The sequence below is a fragment of the Neolamprologus multifasciatus genome, chromosome 18 (genome assembly GCF_963576455.1).
Source record: "Neolamprologus multifasciatus chromosome 18, fNeoMul1.2, whole genome shotgun sequence".
Classification (NCBI taxonomy): Eukaryota; Metazoa; Chordata; class Actinopteri; order Cichliformes; family Cichlidae; genus Neolamprologus; species Neolamprologus multifasciatus.
Window position 1 is genome coordinate 21,145,621 of NC_140456.1, and position 19,776 is coordinate 21,165,396.

At 40.8% G+C, this 19,776-nt stretch overlaps 1 protein-coding gene across 4 annotated transcripts in view; it reads left to right on the plus strand.

Moving 5' to 3' along the window:
- Nucleotides 1-19,578, plus strand: part of kcnab1b (potassium voltage-gated channel subfamily A regulatory beta subunit 1b) — a 45,482-nt gene extending 25,904 nt beyond the window's left edge. For 3 of the 4 annotated variants that reach the window (XM_085141076.1, XM_085141078.1, XM_085141077.1), the window contains exons 4-15: nucleotides 1,425-1,462; nucleotides 2,343-2,422; nucleotides 2,886-2,930; nucleotides 5,035-5,079; nucleotides 7,075-7,118; nucleotides 10,940-11,026; nucleotides 15,025-15,110; nucleotides 16,541-16,661; nucleotides 16,740-16,834; nucleotides 17,850-17,970; nucleotides 18,090-18,178; nucleotides 18,271-19,578. In XM_085141076.1, coding sequence (XP_084997202.1) covers nucleotides 1,425-1,462; nucleotides 2,343-2,422; nucleotides 2,886-2,930; nucleotides 5,035-5,079; nucleotides 7,075-7,118; nucleotides 10,940-11,026; nucleotides 15,025-15,110; nucleotides 16,541-16,661; nucleotides 16,740-16,834; nucleotides 17,850-17,970; nucleotides 18,090-18,178; nucleotides 18,271-18,360 — 941 coding nt within the window. In that variant the 3' untranslated portion in view covers nucleotides 18,361-19,578. Of the gene's footprint in view, nucleotides 1-1,424; nucleotides 1,463-2,342; nucleotides 2,423-2,885; nucleotides 2,931-5,034; nucleotides 5,080-7,074; nucleotides 7,119-10,939; nucleotides 11,027-15,024; nucleotides 15,111-16,540; nucleotides 16,662-16,739; nucleotides 17,971-18,089; nucleotides 18,179-18,270 lie in introns of those variants that run through there. The other variant, XM_085141079.1, reaches the window with a different exon arrangement.
- Nucleotides 19,579-19,776: the final 198 nt, after the last annotated feature.

Below are 19,776 nucleotides of genomic sequence, written 5' to 3' on the forward strand. Positions count from 1 at the left end.
ATGAGCCTTTGTGTCTTTTTTGATTAGCAGCAGTTTTCTCTTACTGCTGATCAAAAAAGGAGGACATTTCTGCACAGTCCCTCTCTTGAATGAGACAAGTGAGGCCTGCAGTTCTTTTGTTCTTTTTTGACCTCCTGGATGAGTCGGTCTGGCCTCTGCTGGGAAGGTTCACCACTGTTCCAGATTTTCTACATTTGAGGATAATGGCTCTCGCAGTGGTTCACTGAGTCCCAAAGCCTTGGAAATGGCATAGTAACCCTTTCCAGACCAATAGATGCCAGTGAAGTGTTTATCAACTGTTTTTTGATGTGTTGTTTTTTGAGACTTTTTGCTGACTTCACTTTGTCAGTCAGGTTCTATTTAAGTGATTTCTTGATCCAACAGGTGCCACAGTAATCAGCTCTGTGATACGCCAAGTGAAAATGAACTCAGCTTTCGAAAAACATCTGGTTAATCAAAGTTATTTCATGCTTTAACAAAGGTGGGGACGTTTATTCTTTACACTTTGCCCTTAAATAAATGAAATCATAACTTAATTGCATTTTGTATTTATCATTTTATTTGTTTAATGATCTGAAACATTTCAGTGTGAAAACAAGAAAGGTGCAAATACTTTTTCATGGCACTGTAAGACAGAAAGGGCAGGCTTTGGTCAATCTAAAGATACAAATACTTGAATACGTGGCTTCTACTTTTTAACTTGTTGCATTACATCGGTTACCTTGCTTATGTTAAGTGGAAAAAATCATGATTAGATCAGGCTGTGGTATGACTCATTTCATTTACAAGTTTGAAAGCAACTATGTGCGCGCAATATCATAATGAGCACACAGGTAGTTCAGTACAAAATGCTTTTATTTTTTACAGTGTAAATCATCTATTAAAGTGTGCGTGTTGTTGTGTGCTTGTGTGGTGTGCTTTTAACATGCCCTGTGTGCAACGACCTTTTGCAGAAACTAATCAGAAAAAGAAATATCCAGGCAAATAATCACACATGAGTCCAAGTTGACTTTTCCTGTGAAAGTTTTTACTCTTTGCTTCAGGAGATATGCAGGTTTGCAGTGGATGGATGGATAGATAGGTCTGCCGTTTAATGCAAACACACACAGGAACTCCCCCCAAACCCTACAACACCTCAAGGATCCCACCTAAAAACACAGTGCATTATACGACAATGCTTGTCGCTCTTCTTTAAACTGCTTTTAAACTGCAAATCTGTACACATGGCATAATGGAGTCATTTCTCTTTTAATCTGTAGTGACATTTGTCTGTGACGGCCTTAGGGCAGAAAGCATTTTGTCATGTCTCCATGCCAAAAATGTCAAATTATTAATTAGAAGACACTATGAGTGACTTTTACATGCAAAAGGTCGTCTATGTTGATGTTTGTTACAAATATTTTACGATGACTTTCCCCCCACAGGAACATGGGTAACATTTGGAGGTCAGATCTCTGATGAGGTAAGACTTCATGTCAGATCCATCAATCAGCTGACACACCTTTTCTCAGATTAGACATATAACTTGATCATTTTTCTATTAAACATTATATCTGTTCCCAATCTGCAGCATTTTCCTTTTTAAAGAATACAGAAAAAGATATTTGGGGTATTTAGAGTAGTTAAATCGGTAGCATCAGAGTAGCTTCCGCTACATTGTTTATTTACTCCTTAAATATGCAGTATTATTCATGCTCTATTTTAGACTCAGCTAGACCCAAATACAACAAGTAAGACCATTTACAAAAACCAATTTGTGGCCCCAATGGGAGTAATTTAGTGTAACTGGATATAAAATGGTGTGGGTGTGAGACCACAGTTATCATTTTGGTATCAATTTCCCAATATCACGGCAAGCTGCTACAGTAAGTCCCTCATGGCTCTACCAAAGCCAAGTAATCAGATCCTATTTCTCTCACAGGATAAGCAAAAGACCTCTCCCAGTGTCCTGCTCTGGCCTTAGATGGGAGAAAATACTGAAGTGGGGACATCTTATCATTGCTTATAAAACACAAGGGCTAAGAGAGGCACAAACAGAACAAAATAAGAGCTTGGTACAGGCAGAGGAGGTCCTCACGACTAAACTGGCCTTTCAAACGTCGTCCTCTGAATAAAGAGCAAGAAGTAGGTCAAAAAGTGTGGGAAATACACTGTGCAGTAAACAGCTTTAATCAACAAGCAGACTGTACAGTCCTGGAGGATGTGCATTTCAACAGTAAACAGACGTACACTCCTTTCTTCAGGGAATTTCCCGCCTTTTTGAAGTGTAATTTGGTTATTATTTATGGAAGTGCCTTATGCCACACTGAGCTTCATGAGGAAACTTTTCTTGCCTGTGTCAGGTGGCAGAGCAGCTGATGACTATCGCCTACGAGAGCGGGGTCAACCTCTTCGACACAGCCGAGGTCTACTCCGGGGGGAAGTGAGTGATGTCTCCCATTTGTAATCACACTTCTACTTTTGGTCCTGTTAGCTTTTTTCCTCCCCAGGACAAAAGATGTTAAGGTTTAGGCCCTGACCAGGAATAATGCACCTGAGGAAGCCAAAAATGAAAGGTAGCTGTGACTCTAAAGTGATTTACATAGTCTTATTCAACACTGGAGGCTTCGCATTATGTTCACAGCTCAATTTACCTCGCCTGGGCATCGTCTGTGTGAATAATGCGGAGCACAGTGGAGTTTTATGGGGATGAATATTAATTTTAAAGGTCGCTGGTGAAATTCAGGCGCGCAGTACAGGAGGCATTTACCCTTTATCTTGGGCTCCTTCTGATTTTTAATCAGGCATTCATGGTGCAGATTTGTGGCAGATAACACACTTACAATGCTGCAAGAGAACTGGAAGCCTGGGATCTAATCATATTATCTCTTATGTTTTTTTTACAGAGCAGAGATAATCCTGGGAAACATCATCAAGAAAAAGTGCTGGAGGTAAAGTGTCAACAGAGCGAAAAGAATCCAAGAATGTGTTTTTGATTGCATATGCACTGTATCGCTGAACATACTGCATGCCAAAACACAAACATCTCACAAACAGGTGTGTGTATATTAAGCACATGCCATTTAAAATTCACAGACTTTAAATTGCTGCTATATGAGCATTCGCTCTTGTGAAAGGGTTTTCCACAAGATTTCGGAGCTTCGTTCCAGGGATTTTCAACCATTCAAGAGCATCAGCGTTAACAGGCACTGACATGGGTGATAACACCTGATTCACAGCTGGTACTTCAGTTTATCACAAAGGTCCCACCACGTGGGAAACTGTCTTTGCATATGGAGCACTTACTTTTTGAAATATAAAAGAATTAAACAAGACTGTTGGCACCTAAAGCAGTCCCCATGCATCTATTCTGGTCTACTTCTTATCCCTCATCATGGACTAAAGCTTCAAGATGAGTCATTTCACCATCACTTGTCATTTTGAATCCAGATTTTACTGCGAAATTCCACGCTCATCAGCTGAGTGCCAAAATTTAGAGAATAAACTTGATGCAACCGAGACCATAAAGTCAGTGGCAGCGTTACAGAGGTCCTGGCAGAGCACCGTTTTCCCGTAGACTTTCTACTGAGGTTTTGCAGACACAGCTTGTTGGCCATTTTGGACTTTTATACTGACAGTGCAGGATTAAATGACTAAGGCCCCAGTCACATAGGCCTAGAAGCCTCGAGACTGGTGAGTAACCATCTGGCAACCACCTGTCATGTGGGAAAAATTTGAATTCCCCAATTGGTTGCAAAAGGAAGCCGATGACAGCTGGTGGGAAAATGACTGCTAAAGCCCCAGTCACACAGGTCTAGGGACCAGTCAATGGCCCCAATTTTTCCCTTGTGTCCCACCTCCTTGTAATTGCCTTGGTCACTAACGGCTGCAGTCATCTACAGTTTGGATGGAAGTGACGGCCAAATACTGTCTAGCTAGTCTCTCAGCATAAAAGAGTGACACAAACAGGAAAAGTTTCATCTTTTGACACATGTTGGCTGCAACTCTGGGCAACAATTTTTACTAAGAAGGCAAACCTTCTCCATTTCTGGAGGAGTTGTTCTACCACTTGGCTAGTAATTAGCGAGATGTTTTCATAGATAAACATGAAAACATAAGCATCCTTACTGCTACTGTAAATGTCTTGATATTATCCCAATATAAGCATGTTTTGAGGTTTAGCATTTAATACCTAAATCTGCTAAAATATACCATAAAAGTAGTGCAAAAAGATTAGGTAGAAAGTAATTGTTATTATTTTCTTCCTTATTCCTTCAGTTGAATTGCAGCACCTCAGTTCTATCCTGGGACCCTTGTTGTAAATTATTTCAAACATGCTTTTAGTGGAGGTAGGCATGGTTAGCGAACCACATGAAGCAGCCTAATAATTCTGGTGTACAAAATGCACAAAATGTTTGTGTTTATCTGTTTTCAAGCCTTGTGTATTGGTGACATTAGTTAGTTTAATGTTGGGAACATGCATCCATCCGTCCCACGTTAAGTGGAAAATTTTCAAGCAACATTAATTCACTTGATATATTATATAAATCAATTCATTAAATGAAAGTGTAAACTTGACAAATTTGCTCATGTCAAATCAAAACAGATGCTGGTGAGCGTGAACTGGAACTCCACCACAGAAAACATCAGTTATATTTCGCTCTGCTGCATGCACTGCCGAGAGAAAACCCAGTTATGCGCGTCACCCCTTTTAACTGCTCACGCCAGCTCTCTGCCCGACCTCACCTCAGCTGTGGACCTGTTTGAATTATTGATCATTCAAGCATGGCGGGTGGGTTATAGTGAGGGAGCTGTCTTGCTAGAATTCAAAGAAAAAAAGAGTCACCCTGTGGTCATTATACTCTATGACTTACTCGATGTTTGAAGTGCAGTGTAGGATGGAAGGCAGCTGACATAAATATAGTTGATTGCACTGTTTTGTACACATAGGCAGATTTCATCACGCTCACATGCAGGTATGGTCACATACATATCATCTTTTTGAGAACACCTTTTTTTAATGGTCTTTTGATGCGTCTGACGGTCTTCCTGCAGGAGATCCAGCCTGGTGATCACCACAAAGCTGTACTGGGGAGGAAAGTAAGTATGTGTTCATACATATTTATCCATGTGTCCAGCAGGTGGGTTTTCTTTCTCAGACGGTCAGGCCATCTCACATACACGAGCCTATTCTTTAAAACGTTGCCTCCAGCTGCAGCGAGCGTGACACAGATGACACAGAGCGCAAGGACACAGATGTGGAGGACAAAATGACAGCATGTCTCAACCCCTTTTCCTTACTCTTCTAGCCACCCTCAGCTTTCTTGCCAAACTGCCCAAAGTCATAGCTGCTTCTGCTGTCACGCTAAAATATTCTCAGTCTGCATTAGTGGCCATCTGTATCTAAAAGTCTTCTGGCCATGGGTACATCCACATACTGTTTGACTATTCTTACATGGCTAAGAACACTAGAGCCAAGCCTCAATTGTGTAAATTTAATTAAAACTCATCCTCTCTGAATTCTGTCAAGGTATTTCAAATCTCTCCAACACAGATGGATTTAAAGAACAACTGCTTAACCCCCAGTTGAGTGAGCTACGAGACTGTCTCACAGCTCGCTTGTCAAACATCAGTTCACCCCAGGATGCTTGGATATTTGCAAGATTCATATTTCCTCTCTATTGCGTTTCTTCAGTCTTTTGCACAAAAAGTAACAATAACATGGAGGAAGGATGGCATGCTTTGTGTTTGAAGTGCGTTTATATCCCATAAGCACTCAGGAAAAACCATAGGAAACAGGGAGGAAGAAAACGAAAGTGTGAAATGAAGCAAGGCGAGAAGTAAGGCAAGTCGCGGGCATCTGAACAAAAACAAACACACTGGAGCAGAAACAGAAGAGAGGAACAAAGTGGAAAAGGAAAATGCAGGGGTGGGGAAAATCTTTAAGTGCCTGAGTAAACACAAGTGAGCCTAGAGACAAGTCATTGGAAAACTGTTAGCGCCAGTGTCATTTCCAAATGAACCAGCAGCTGTTTTTAGCAAAACAACTCTCAGAAATGATGTGTGGGCTACACTACACACTTAGCAATGCATGTCTGACAATTTAGCAACCAGCTAAACATAGTGACGCATTTAATATCTATATTCCTAAACTGGGGCAGCACGGTGGTGTGGTAGTTAGCACCACTGCACTCACAGCAAGACGGTCTTCTGCGTATAGTATGTGCGTGGGATCTCTCCAGGCACTCTGGTTTCTCTCACAGTCCAAAGACAAGCATGTTAGCTTCATTGGTGACTTTAAACTGGCTGTCTCTATGGGTTAGCCCTGCAATAGCTTAGCGACCTGTCCAAGGAGTAATTTGCCAACCAAACTATGACAGCTGGGATAGGCAAAAGCCCAACAGCTACTCTGAATAAGATAAGTGGAGGAAGATGGATGGATCCTTAAAAATACCAAACAATAAGTAAAAATACACAGTAAGAATATAAAGTTGAGTTAAGCAAACGTAAAAATGCTACAGTTGTCTTAAGGGAACATGTACATATGCATCAAAAGTGCAGATTGTCTCCTTTCAGAATTGTACTAATTCTAAAATACTGATACATCCACGTGAAAAGAGCTTTATGTTATCCCGACTCACTGCAAAACTTGCAGAGCAATAGGTGGCTGAAGTGTCATAACACTGTATCATACAGTGTTATGATACAGTCTAAAGTTGAAAATGGAATAAGTGTTGCATAAACTACAAGTACTGCTATATAAATATAGTACTGAGTAGTGCTGCAGTCAAAGAAAATCATAGACTGAAATCAGACATACAAGGGAAAAACTCTGCATGCTATCTCTAGATTACTTTGTGCGCTGATTGCAGTTTACCTGCTGGCCTTATTGGTCTAAACAAGTCCTAAATAGGCACAGAAAAATCCGGTATTTGCTTCTGTGCTCAGTGAGAAGCCATGAGAAAAGTCAGAGGTGATCAGGACAGACACTGCAAACAAACTGCAAAGTTTGTTCTGGAGCTGCTTCAATTCACGAGAGCTGTGAAGTAATGAAGAGTATGCGCTGACACCCCTGACATGTACTTCTTGTTGCAGAGCGGAGACAGAGAGAGGCCTCAACAGAAAACACATCATTGAAGGTAACAAGTCAATTTCTTTCCCTCTGCTTTGTCCTTCACATCACCCCACCAGTCGGAGCCCCGCTGCACTCCTCTAATCTCCCTCTTTTATCTCTTTTCCTCATCCCTCTTTGTTCCAGTCTCCGTCGCTTCTCGCCTTTTTGATATGAACACAGCTGAATTTGAAAGCCGTATTAACCAGTGGTGCATTAAGCACTCGCAGATGTATTGTCTTCTTGTAATACCTCCACAGGTGTCTGTCTAGGAAACTGTTGCATCATTTAATAGTGTTGTCCAGACTGTCTCTCCTGCCAGCCCCTTTAAAAAGAGCTAGGGCCTTGATGAGACTCATAACAATAAACTTTAGCTCTCATACCCATGGCTCGATCCACCCCGCTTCCCAAACAATTTGCCATCCGATCCACAGCGCAATGCACCTCCTGCAGTGACTCAGCTCTCTGCCACATTATTAACATTCACTGCAGCTGCAGCAACTCTCCCCCAAACGAGAAACGGGGAATGCGCTAAGAAAGGGTTGGAAGAGAAGGACAGAGAGTACAAAAGAGAAAATGGGGTGAAAGCCAACATCAGAGAGGGGAAGCATAAGCGGTATTAGCAAAGATGAATCCATTTGGCTGTCCATGTAATTGTAAGAGAAAGGTGCAGCATCCCTGCCATAAGCGGAGAGGAACATTTCATCAAAGTCTAATAAACTGACTGAGCGAAACATCTGCTGCCATCATCTTCCTCACTACAGGCTGCCACAGTAGGCCTGCCATTTGACTGGACTGAAGTGATGTTCAGGGGTGTATATGATAGGGTGTAAAAACCAGCGAAAGAGAGAGCCGCAGAACATTTTCTTGCATCAATGTGACAATGCAAGAAAAGTCAAGGTCTCTTTAGAGTCATCCTCACAGGAAAAAGACAGCTTCAGCATTTTATAAGGCTCTTTCACAGAAAACACAATTGAAGGCATTCTTCTATCCCAGATGCCAATACAGTAGCTTTGTTGTTCCACATCTTTTTTCCCGATCCAAAAATAGACTCCCTTCACAGCCAGTGAACTCCTGCTAATCCACGAGACAGCAGAAACCGCTTGTGATGACGGTGCAGGCTCAGATTAGGATCCATGTAATGGGTGTTTCTGGGATTGTGGGAGTGCAAACGACAGAAGAAGGAATAAGTGACTGTGATGGTAGGAGGGAGAGTATAACTCTCAGCTGGGATTAGTGGGTGATGATGAAGCCTGTGGTACTAATCTGCCACGCACACACGCGCTTACTCAAAAGCGCGAGAGTGTCTTTTGCCTCGACTCCCTGTTACTCTCCTGTCGTCTTGTGCGACAGTCTCTTGTGTGCACTTTTCTTCTTTCATCTGGTCTTCTGTGTGTGTGCGTGAGTGGAGGCCGATCTGCTCGCAATACTTTGTTGCCGTCACTTATCCTCTCCTCAGCATACAGTGTTACTCCTCTAACAAATACTGAGTGCGACCTTTCCTCTGATCCCTCGTCTTTCTGATCAGGCTCTAGGCTTTGAATTGTTTGGTTCCTCCACCAGCTGCCAGCAGCATTTATTTATGTAACAATAAGAAAGGATTGCACAGGTGTTTTTTTTATCCAAGAGAAGGTGCCTGTGAGCTTGGTTTGACAGTGATTGACTCTGAAAATAGTTCTGAACCTTATAAATTACAATTTCGAATCAAACTGATTCCTGTTTGTGCAGTGAAAATGGTGGCAGGCGCATAAAACTTACAGCTGAGTAGTTGTGACAGTAATTAAATTAGAAAATATGTATTGATTACAGCTATTCCTGTGAAGTGAGCAATGTGTTCTATAGATCTTTTATATGCATGTTTGATTTTTAGAAATCAGAGTAAAGTGCTAAGTAAAGCTATCAAACTTTGTGAGTGAACAGCATTGGCATCATCATTCACTGTCACACTGAAAATTTAGCCACTGCTAATCAGATGCCAGATGATATTGCACTGTGGATAAAAATCACAGTGCTGTCAGTTTTGGTAAGTTTTACAAAATGAAGTGAAATGAATTCCCAAACCATGACTGAGCCTCCAGCGTGTTTTACAGATGGCTGTAAACACTCACTGTTACACCTCTATCCTGATGTCCTCCATACAAAGTGATGATGGTTTGAACAGAAAGTTTGGATTTACTCCATAAGACCTGTTGCTACTGATTTTCAGATATATCATAGCCTTTTCTCCCCGTTTCCCATCTTGGCAGCCACTCTTCCACTGAGTCTATTTCTGACCGGACATGACTTTCAGATACTGTTCATCTGCTGTACAGTTTTAATACATAATACAGTTTTATGTCTGTGAAACTGTTATCTTTGGCATTTTTTTCTAGATTAAACTAAAGGAATTGGAATGTGTATTCATAATATGTATTTTTGCAATAGGCTGCTAGAACCAAAGTGCCAGAAGATATAGTTTAAAATAATTCATGTGTTACATGTAGACACCATACTAATTCATCTTTTGAGATAGGTCCCCCTTTTAATGCCTGTCAGCTAGTCTGTGTTAGTTCCATGTTTGTGTTCATGTTTTTTGTTTGGATCTTTAATCTTTTCTTGTTTTGTGTTCTGGTTGGACTTTGTCATTCTCTGGGTTCTGGATTCTGCTTAGACTTATTTCTGACTACCTGTGTCCTGCATTTGGACCCACCTCTCTTAATTACCAGCCTGTTAAGCCCTGAAGTATAACGAATCAGCATTTTCATTTCAAATTTTCTTTCAAACATTATCTTTTCTTATTTTATTAAAACAAAAGGGCACCAAAAACATCCAAAGGTTTAACTATGTGAATCTTGACACTACAATGTGCCACTAAGATTACTGATATAAATTATGGCTTATTCCAATCATCTGTTTAGCACTCATCCTCACACTGTCAATATTTACTGGAACATACAGAGTACTACTATAGCTAATTATTATATTACTGCAACTGGAGCCGTCTCCTGCTGCAGCAAGTCAGTATGACGGCCATGACGAAAGCAAATTAACAAAACTGAAAACGAAAACTGAGCCGTGTCCTTTGTCTTTAAATGGCCACAAAGCCTCCTGGAATATCAGCTCCCCGAATAATCAGGATCATTACCTGGTATGTGGGACACTGAGAATTTACATCTTCATAAACTATCCCTCAGTAAATCATCTATTATTAAATTCGGCAGTCAGAAATCATATTATTTGTCTGTGGGTGATGTGGCATTGGATTAGTCGATGAAGTGACAGAGGACTTTTTGTTTGTTTGCTTGTTTTGTTTTGTGTTGCTTGGGTGTACTGCAGGCTTGTAGGTAAGCAGCATTTTGTTGGTTTGCCAAAAAATAATTTGTACGTACCAGGTAAACCAGACTGAATATGACAACTTGAATGCAACGCGAGCTGGATCAAAAGCTGCAGCAGGCCAGATGCAGCTGGAAGGCTCTGAGTCACATGTGGCCAACTGTCACTTTGTCATGTTTACGAACATGTTGAGCTCAAACCCCCCAGGAGCCACTTCACCTTATTATTATTATTATTTTTTGCCTTTTACCTGACATAACTGTGACTTTTGAATGCATTTGAATGTCCCTTGTTCTTTTGAAGCTGGCACCCCTACCAGCTAAGCATGTCGCTGTCGCAGTGTTGGCTAAAAAGTGAAAATAAAAAATGATCTCTCTTTTCTGCAGATGTAGGTCACACTCTATGTATCCTTGCACATGCCCATTTATTTCACCATTATAAGAAGGACACCCAGGACTCATGGTTCCTATTAACTGTCTTCTTTTATTAGAACCCAAACCTCTCTCTCTAAACCTGCCATATGTCTTCTCACTCTAGGTTTAAAGGGCTCCCTCCAGAGGATGCAACTCGAGTATGTGGATGTGGTCTTTGCCAACCGGACAGACACGAATACCCCCATGGAGGGTAAGTGATTGCCAACCCAGACTTCATGGGGCTGTTGGGGGGGAGTTAAGTCAGCGACAATACATGTTGTTCTGTAACATGAGAGGGTGAGAAATTCTGATGAAGCCGCTGCCCGTACTGGACCGGCGGCCTTTGGTTTTGACCAAAAGTGGGGTTTGTTTTTGCAGTCAGGTTTATGTGTTTTTCTTCTGACATATCCCTAAACATATTACAAGTAATATGACAGTCTTTCCTCGTCTCTCTTCCCTCTATTTTAGTCCACCAGTCTCCCTCTATTTCTCTTCTGTCTCAGCGGGATCGCTAGCTTCCACAGGGTCTCCAAACTGCACCCGCTCCCAGCCCTCCCTGCTCTTCAGAAGCAGGATTATCCGGCCCCTATGGGGGAAGCTGGTGTATTTTTGGGTTGGTCTCACTAGATACAAGCCCTACTGAGTGCTATTTTTCTTTAACACTCTTGCACTTCCTTTCCCACACATCTACCTTATGTTACCACCATTTATTTCTTTTAGACACTTCCAGTTTCTTACTCTATTATCTCTCCCTTGCCATGTGGGCATCACAGATACTTGAGCCCCTTTTCTGTCTTTCCACACAAACTCTCAAACCACAGGTAGTATTTGAGTGAAAGGATGGAGGCGCCCTGATCTCACTGAAATATTTTCCATTCTTTCCTCTTTACCCCCCTCCTCCTTCCCCCTTCGCTTCCACCCATGGGAGCCAACAGACTGTGGGAGGCCGGTCTGTCATAGCGATCGTTCCAGGGTCCTTGCTGTCACTTGTACCAGTGGCTGGTGACTAGCAGGCAGACCCCGCAGCCTTCTCTATCAAACCTTTTAGTCTTTTGCCCCCTGCAGATGAAGTCTCTTCAGCTCATGTCAAGAACTGTGATCTGATTGAGAGTCTGACAAGATGATAGGAAGTGAACAGAGAGAGAGACGTCAGCTGAAAAATATATCCTGACAAATGTAATGATAGGTAGACAAAGCAGGCAGGCTTTTATCACCTCTGCAGCACATTTGGCCCATTAGTCAGCGTGAGAAATTGGTCTTGTTTGCTTCATAATTTAATACAAAGGAGCATGGCTACCCTTCTAAATCATTGTTAGGGTATCAGTCATCCTTAAAAACTTGAGAGTGAGGGAGCTAGGATGAACCTCGTGCATGAAGGGACTGTTTAGCAGATCTCTCCGTGACTGACACTCCAACATCATGCTGCTAAAGCCTCAACTGCATCAACAGCAAAAACACCAAACAGCAAAACAGCACTGTAGTTTCAAATATGCCACTGAAAAGGTGAATCTGCATCCATCTGTGTTTGCATTTGTTTTTGTGACTTTAACTGCTTCCGACTTTGTGTGAGACAGCTTGCGTCCCCGTGGGGACCAATAAAAAGTGATGTCATGGCTGCAGAGTCTGCCTTTGTTATAATCATTGCTTTTCTTCTCCCATCGAGTCATGCTTTTCTGCACCCGTGTTGTCTCCCTGCTTGTTCTTTTGTCTTTTTCTTTCTTTCTTTTTGGCTCATATCCAGTCCAACAGCAGGGACAGACCAAGTGCGTGCTGCAAATATCCAACTTCTTCCTTCACGGAAGACTCTGTCTCCCCTTTCTCTGACTGCTCTTTACTAGAGCAGCTGTCAAAGTGATGAGACGCTATGTGAGTTTTTCTCCAGCTGAATATGACAAGAAGGTTCTCGAAGGAGGGGCGTGTGTGCCACAGTCAATTCATTGAATGAATAGGTACAAGGGTAGCTCGCAGAATAACTCGCCCAAATCCAGCCGCAACATTGGTACCCAGTCACTCAGAATCACATTTGATTTGAGAGAGGAGTGAAGCCATTCAATAAGCTGAATATGAAAATACCCCAGACCAATTGAATAAAGAACAGAATGCAGAGGCAGACAGACAGAGCAGCGAAGAAGACATGGCATCAGTAAAATGATTTTATATCAGTCCTTCCAGCCGAGTGTTATTCTCTAGAGAGCAAATGAAATGAAACCGCCACAGCACACTGAACATGAACCCCTTAGCTAGCAATGCAAAGTGCCAGGACATCACCTCTCTCTCCTCAACTGTTCATTACAGAAGAAGAGCATGGAAAATGATCTCACCTACTCAGCATTACTAAACGTATCTTTATTATTTCTTTCCCCACGCTTTTTTTCCACAGCCATATAACTTAGAACGGGTCTCATCTGTCACTGACAATCTCCTGTGATGTGACATATTTCCATAAATGAGCAATATTTTTAGTTGTGTTCTACGTCCCCGCTGTTAGACGCCTCACTATAAAGAAACTCTCTGAAATGACATCCTCAGAGATACCTGCCCAGACAAATATGGATATCAGTGGGAGTTGGAGGCTTTCTTACACCCTCTGTGCTGCACTGTGATATCTGCCGGCTGAAGCTGGCCAATGTTCCAGACCTTGGGGTGTGTTGCTGATTAACTCTGGCTAGCAGCCAAGCAGTTTTTAAGTTTGATATGTTTCTGTACTAATGAGAGTGCTTTGAGATGCGTTAGTTGGATTTTGTTAGCTTTGCGCAGAGCCTGTTTCTGTATCCCTTTTCCTCTGTTTCCATTCTTTGCGTGCAAGGCTAATTGGCTTCTGCATATTTGTGCAAATGCAATCAGTCAATGAGGTCATACATTCATTTTTTCACGTGTGCGCTCTTCATTGCGTGTTTTTGCCCACAGCTTCACCCACATCACCCTCCAGGAAAACACTGCGGTGTGTTTTTTTCTATTTTTTTGTGAGTGGGGTGTCAATGGTGTTTGCAGCACATCTCACCTGAGCACAGGATCAGTGTGGCATCTGCTGTTGGAGCTGATGACTCATCGAGCCCTTGTGGCAAGAAACTTTATGTTAAGACTTGAACGTTTCAATGAATCAAGGTGTCATCTTTTTTTTTTCCCCTCCCGGCATTGAGATGGATTATACGTGTATTTGCAAACTGTTATTAACTGTGTGTGCCTCTGAGGTTGCTACATGGTTCGCAGCATTTTTTTCCTTCTATCTTTACATCCCTTCAAATCCCTCCCTTCCTTCCTCCCTCCATCCCCTTTGGAGCAGATGTACTGTTATTCCTCTACCCTCCCACCTGCTTCACCCACATGCACACTTGCTCTCTGTCTCTCACAAAGCTACATTTCGGTCTAGAGAGAGAAAACTACTGATGAAAAGGAATCGCTCTTTTTTTAATCACACTCTGCGCTCTCATCTCCTCACCCTCATATCCAGCCTTTCTGCTAAACATTTTGCATGCAGCATTGTACTAAGGTGGCAGATGGTTTATTAATTTCTTTACAGACTGAAAATAATCTCATGAATTACTTGATCACACTGCCTTTGTTTTCTTTAGTAATTAGAAAGTTTGCGTGTAGCATTTAACGCACACACATTCAGAATAATAGCTGTTTCTCTTCATGTGTTTGATATCCTTTGAAAAAGTACTTCGCAGGGGTTTTACTAAAAACTATTTAACTCTTCCACTTTTCCAAAAACCGCTACTTTCCTGCCACATTCTGAGACACAAATACACAAACCACTGAAGGCCGCTTCTGCTGACTTTCAGCCCCTTCAGTATTTTTCCTGTGGTTTCCTCCACGGCACAGGCAGCTGAGTCTTTTAACCCTGCAGCCTTTGGTCTCATTAAGTAGTGTGACCCCAGCAAACAATATCTGCTCACACATGGGTTTAAAAGAAGAGGCTGGACACTTCAAGGATCCACTTATCTTTTTCACTGTCCTGCAGTTTTACCGAAGGCTCAAGTTTTAAAGCTCTTGGAATCTTCTTTGAACCTGCAAGTCTTCTCATAATTGTGTTATTACCTGATGAGAAAAAAAAACTGAATTTAGTATTGCTGTAATATAATTTCTATGTTATAATGTGAAAATAATGCAAGTTAAGCTGTTGAGACAACCTCTCAAATTTCTAGCATGGCTCCATTCACTGTTCAGTTATTGATGATGCACATATCTGCTCTTTAATGTTTGCAGAGATAGTCAGAGCAATGACACATGTGATCAACCAGGGGATGGCCATGTACTGGGGGACATCACGGTGGTCTGCCATGGAGATCATGGTGAGTGACAGACAGAGGACAGAGTATTTATTTTAAAAATGAATAGGCGTAATAGGTTGATATGCACTCACTGGTCACTTCGATAGTTACACCTTGCTGGGTTAAAACCCCTTTTGTCTTCAAACCTGCCTTCATGGGTGGAATCCAGTGATTATTTGAGTTTCTGTTGACTTCCTTGAAGTAGTCTGACCATCTTCCTCTGAGCTCTGGCATCAATAAGGCATTTTTCACACAGAGATCTGCTGCTCACTGGATGCTTTCTCTTTTTGACCTACTCTGTAAAATGTACAGATGGCTGTGTGGGAAAAATCCCAGTAGATTGGAAGTTTCTGAAAAACTCCACCATGCCATGCTCAAAGAAAGTTAAATCACCTTTCTTCCTCATTGTGACGCTCAGTTTGAACTTCAGCTGGTAAGCTTAACAGATCTACATGCTTAATACATTACATTGCTGCCATGTGATTTGGCCGATCAGATATTTGCATTAACAAGGAGTTAAACAGGTGTATCTAATGAATTGGCCAGTGAGAGTACATCAGATTCTTTTTAATCCCTGTTATGATTTTTGACCATGAATACAATGGAAAAATCAGACAGAGACATGCAGTGCTCTCTATAAACTTTACTTGCATCACTTTTATGTTTTATATATTTTATAATAATTTTTTTTATTTAAATTTGATTTCATTAATTAATTTATTTACTTGTTTCAATTTCCATGTCCAGTTTAGCTTTGTTTCAGTTCATTTCCACAGTGGTTTGATTTGTATTGCGTTGAAAATCCTCAGTGTTATCTTGTGGTAACCTCAGTTTTCTTAATCATTAAAAAATGTAAAGAGTGTTTTATCAGGGGCAGAAATTTCCCATTCAAAATAGATATTACAATATAAATGCATCACTCATTGAAGGTAGTTTTTAAATTAGCTGAAGTCTAAATAAATAGATGTACCATTTACAATGACTAAAACTATGAAAATATCCTTTATATTAAAAAAAAGAAAGAAAATCTTTTAGATAGTTTTGTGAGTACATAACATTGTTTCAGTTATTATTGTTTATAATTTATTTCTGCTAACTTCACACTTTAGTTGAAGCTTTTTGTTTAATTTACTACAATAACTCTGGTTAGGATGTGCTTGGCTAAAAAGAAAAAAAAACATAGTGTTGAAACTGACTGACCACTGACTCTGATGATCAGCCTCACATGTGATGTTTTGCATGGATAAACAAATGTGAACAGAGTTCAGTGACTAAAGTGTCTAAATTTTGTTGTTGTTGCTGAAGCTGTCAGCGCTGTGAAAGATGTGCAGTTTCCTTCTGCTATACAAAGAACAGCGGAGCGATAAAAGTCATTAAATACAAAGAGTCAGTCTTACACATTACCTTATCACTTTCTGCCATTCTCATCATTCTGTCCGCTCCACATTTAGGAAGCGTATTCTGTGGCCAGGCAGTTCAATCTCATCCCACCAGTGTGTGAACAGGCAGAGTATCATTTCTTCCAGAGGGAAAAAGTGGAAACTCATCTTCCAGAGCTCTACCATAAGATAGGTAGGTCTTAAGGAAATTTTTCTGAATATCAAATTTGCCTAATTTGCTTGTTGCTTAATTATGAGTGTGATCTTGCAGGTGTGGGCGTGGTCTCTTGGTCACCTTTGGCCTGCGGGATCATCACAGGAAAGTACGAGAATGGTATCCCAGAATCCTCCAGGGCCTCGATGAAGGTACAGGTTAAATTTGACCTCTGTGGTGCTACATATTTGAACTGATATTGGGGACAATGTCAGTTCAAACTAAACAAACTAAAAGTAGGTATGATCATTTCCATTTCACAGTGAGACAGTGTATTTGAGACGGGCCATGTTTAGCTTATCAAAACTAAAGAACAGCCAGAATTCTCACAGATGGGAGAATTAAAGATGAAATGAGCCCAAGATTCTCAATTACTCTGAGAACAAAGTTGTCAGGTGGCATCGATGAGAAGTGAAATTCACTTTGTCTATTTAAAGATAAATAATTTGCTGCCATCCAGTTCTTTATAACATTAATGCAGTCCTTAAGGATAATAATTTGGTTACACTCTGGTGTTTAAATGGCATGTACAGGTGGCTATCATCTGCATAACAGACTTCAGAATCACTCAGGATGTTTCCAAGTGGAAGTATATACAAGGCAAAAAAGATAGGCCCCAGGAGTGAACCTTGGGGTACACCGCAAGATAAAGTGGCAAAAGACTGCACAGCACTCAAAGGAGGATACCAGAGGGGAGGTGGGAAGGGGTGCACGTTAGGTTGAGAAAAGAAACGTGCAGAAGCACTTTATGGTCTCCATAGAAATCAGGATGTTTTTAATTTTTTAATGTTATTTTTTAATTATTATTAATTAATATATTTTGTATTTATGATTAATGAAGTTTTTTTAATAGAGTGAATGTTTTATTTGTTTAATGTTTATTTGTGTGTGGGAGCAGTCAACCACATAATGTAAGAAATTCCTGCAGGATTAATAAAGTTTCATTAATTGAGGACACAAAATTAGCAGAAGCAACTGAGAGAGACAGAAAGGGAACAAATCCAGACCTGATCTAGAGATGTTAAGTGAAGTTATACATCTCTCAGTCAAGATACTATGATCAGCTGTGTCAAAGGCAACAGAAAAATCCAGCAATACAAGAACTGAATAATCATCTGCCTATCTTTGCATGTAAATCTAACACATCTGCTTTCACTGCTCCTGTAGCCATACCAGTGGTTGAGAGAGAAAATCGTGAGTGAGGAAGGGAGAAAACAGCAAGCCAAACTAAAAGAGCTGGCTCATATTGCGGAGAAGCTTGGATGCACTTTGCCACAGCTAGCCATAGGTAACAGATAGCATCTGCTTAAACTTTTATTTTTTGTCAAAGCAAATATATGTCTTTGGAAGTTCTCTCCTTTGATACCTCATTGCAAGTCTGAGATTTCTCCTTTCTCTGATCTTCAGCCTGGTGCCTGAGGAACGAGGGAGTGAGCTCAGTGCTTCTGGGGTCCTCCAGTCCAAGCCAGCTCACAGAGAACCTTGGAGCCATTCAGGTACAACATCATGTCAGTGTAATCTCTTCATTAGCTGGTCTTGAGGCACTGCGTTATCATGATGTATTTTTCCTATGTCATGTTCATTTTAGGTGATTCCAAAGATGACAGCAGGCATCGCCTCAGAGGTGGATCATATACTAGGCAACCGTCCACATAGTAAAAGAGACTACCACCATTAGGATGGACATGTTTTAGTGAACTATGCTCCCAAAGCTTATCAAAGCTCACTTTTCACAGCCATGGCACCACAGGGTGTGCCCAAGATGCTTGCGTGTGTGTATGACTATGTATGTGTGTGCGTGTGTGTGTTTGTGTGACTATGTAAGGTGTTATGCTTTGCTCCTTCAACCAGTACTCATTAGCGTAAAGTGAGCTACTTGACAAAGCATGCATGCTACAGCTAAAGTAGCCAGCCACTGGAGTAAACAAAACAAAGACAAAGGATCCAGTGAGATAATTGCTAGTGTGAAAACTTCTTCCACTCTTACAAACATTGCAGGAGGCGCTGAACCACAAATTCAGAAGAAGCAAAACATTATTTAATTTCAACATACTGTTTGTTCAAATTATTCTCAGTGTAGGTGAAACAAAAACTTAGAGGAAATGCTACCCCATAAGCATTGCATAAAGCTCAGTAAGTACACCAACTGCAAAGCAAAAGAGGATATGTATCAAAATGTGTGCATTACAGAAGTCAAATGTACTAGATGTGTTTTGGAGTGCAAAAAAAATTGGGCCTGGTGTCAGCAAACTGGATGAACAGTTGTGGTTGCAGCTGGAGCTGGTCCGTCATCATGATAAACTGTTTCAGTACTGAATGAACTGAAATTCTGCTCACAGCATTTTTCGCTAATACCATGAGAGCTAATTCTAACAAAAACATGTTTCAAAACATCTGTACTGACTGTTATATATAAATATATATCCTTAATAAGCAGCTATGTCAGAATGAGATTTCTGCCTCCTTATATTTTTTTTATTTTTTATTTTGGTCAGTTTCACTTATGCAAAAGCACCTCAGAGGGTACTTTCCTACTGCGTCCCTTTGACCCCTTTCAGTTTGTTCTCTGCTGGACTTCCTGTCAGTAGTAATCATGTCCGATTCGTTTAACTTTGTTTTTTGTTGTGACTAAAACATTTGTCTAGTCTAAGGGGGTGCTTGTGAATTGAACAAACAAAAAGCCATGTAGCTAGCGAAGAGAAAAAATAAATAAAATGAAAAAATGACACCATATGGACCCCTGCAGTAACTGCACCTGGAACTTGCTGAATTTTTGCCCAACTTCTCCCAGATGCCAGCTTTATGTAATGGGATTATCTTTGTTATGTTTGTTCAGACATGTACTTTGGTGTTGTTCATCAGATACATGAAAATAAAAAAAGTTAATCATTCTGATGTGATATGTTTTAAATGTATATAATTATTTTTCTATTGATGTTATGGATGCCTTAGGTTTTTTTAAACAAATGTCAATACATCAAATATTGTTCCCTTACTTAGAATATAAACTGCAATTTAAACAAAATAATCTCATGCTTCTGTTTTGTTTGTTTTGTTTTGTTTTAGTTATTTATGTATTTATTTGCCCTTAGCG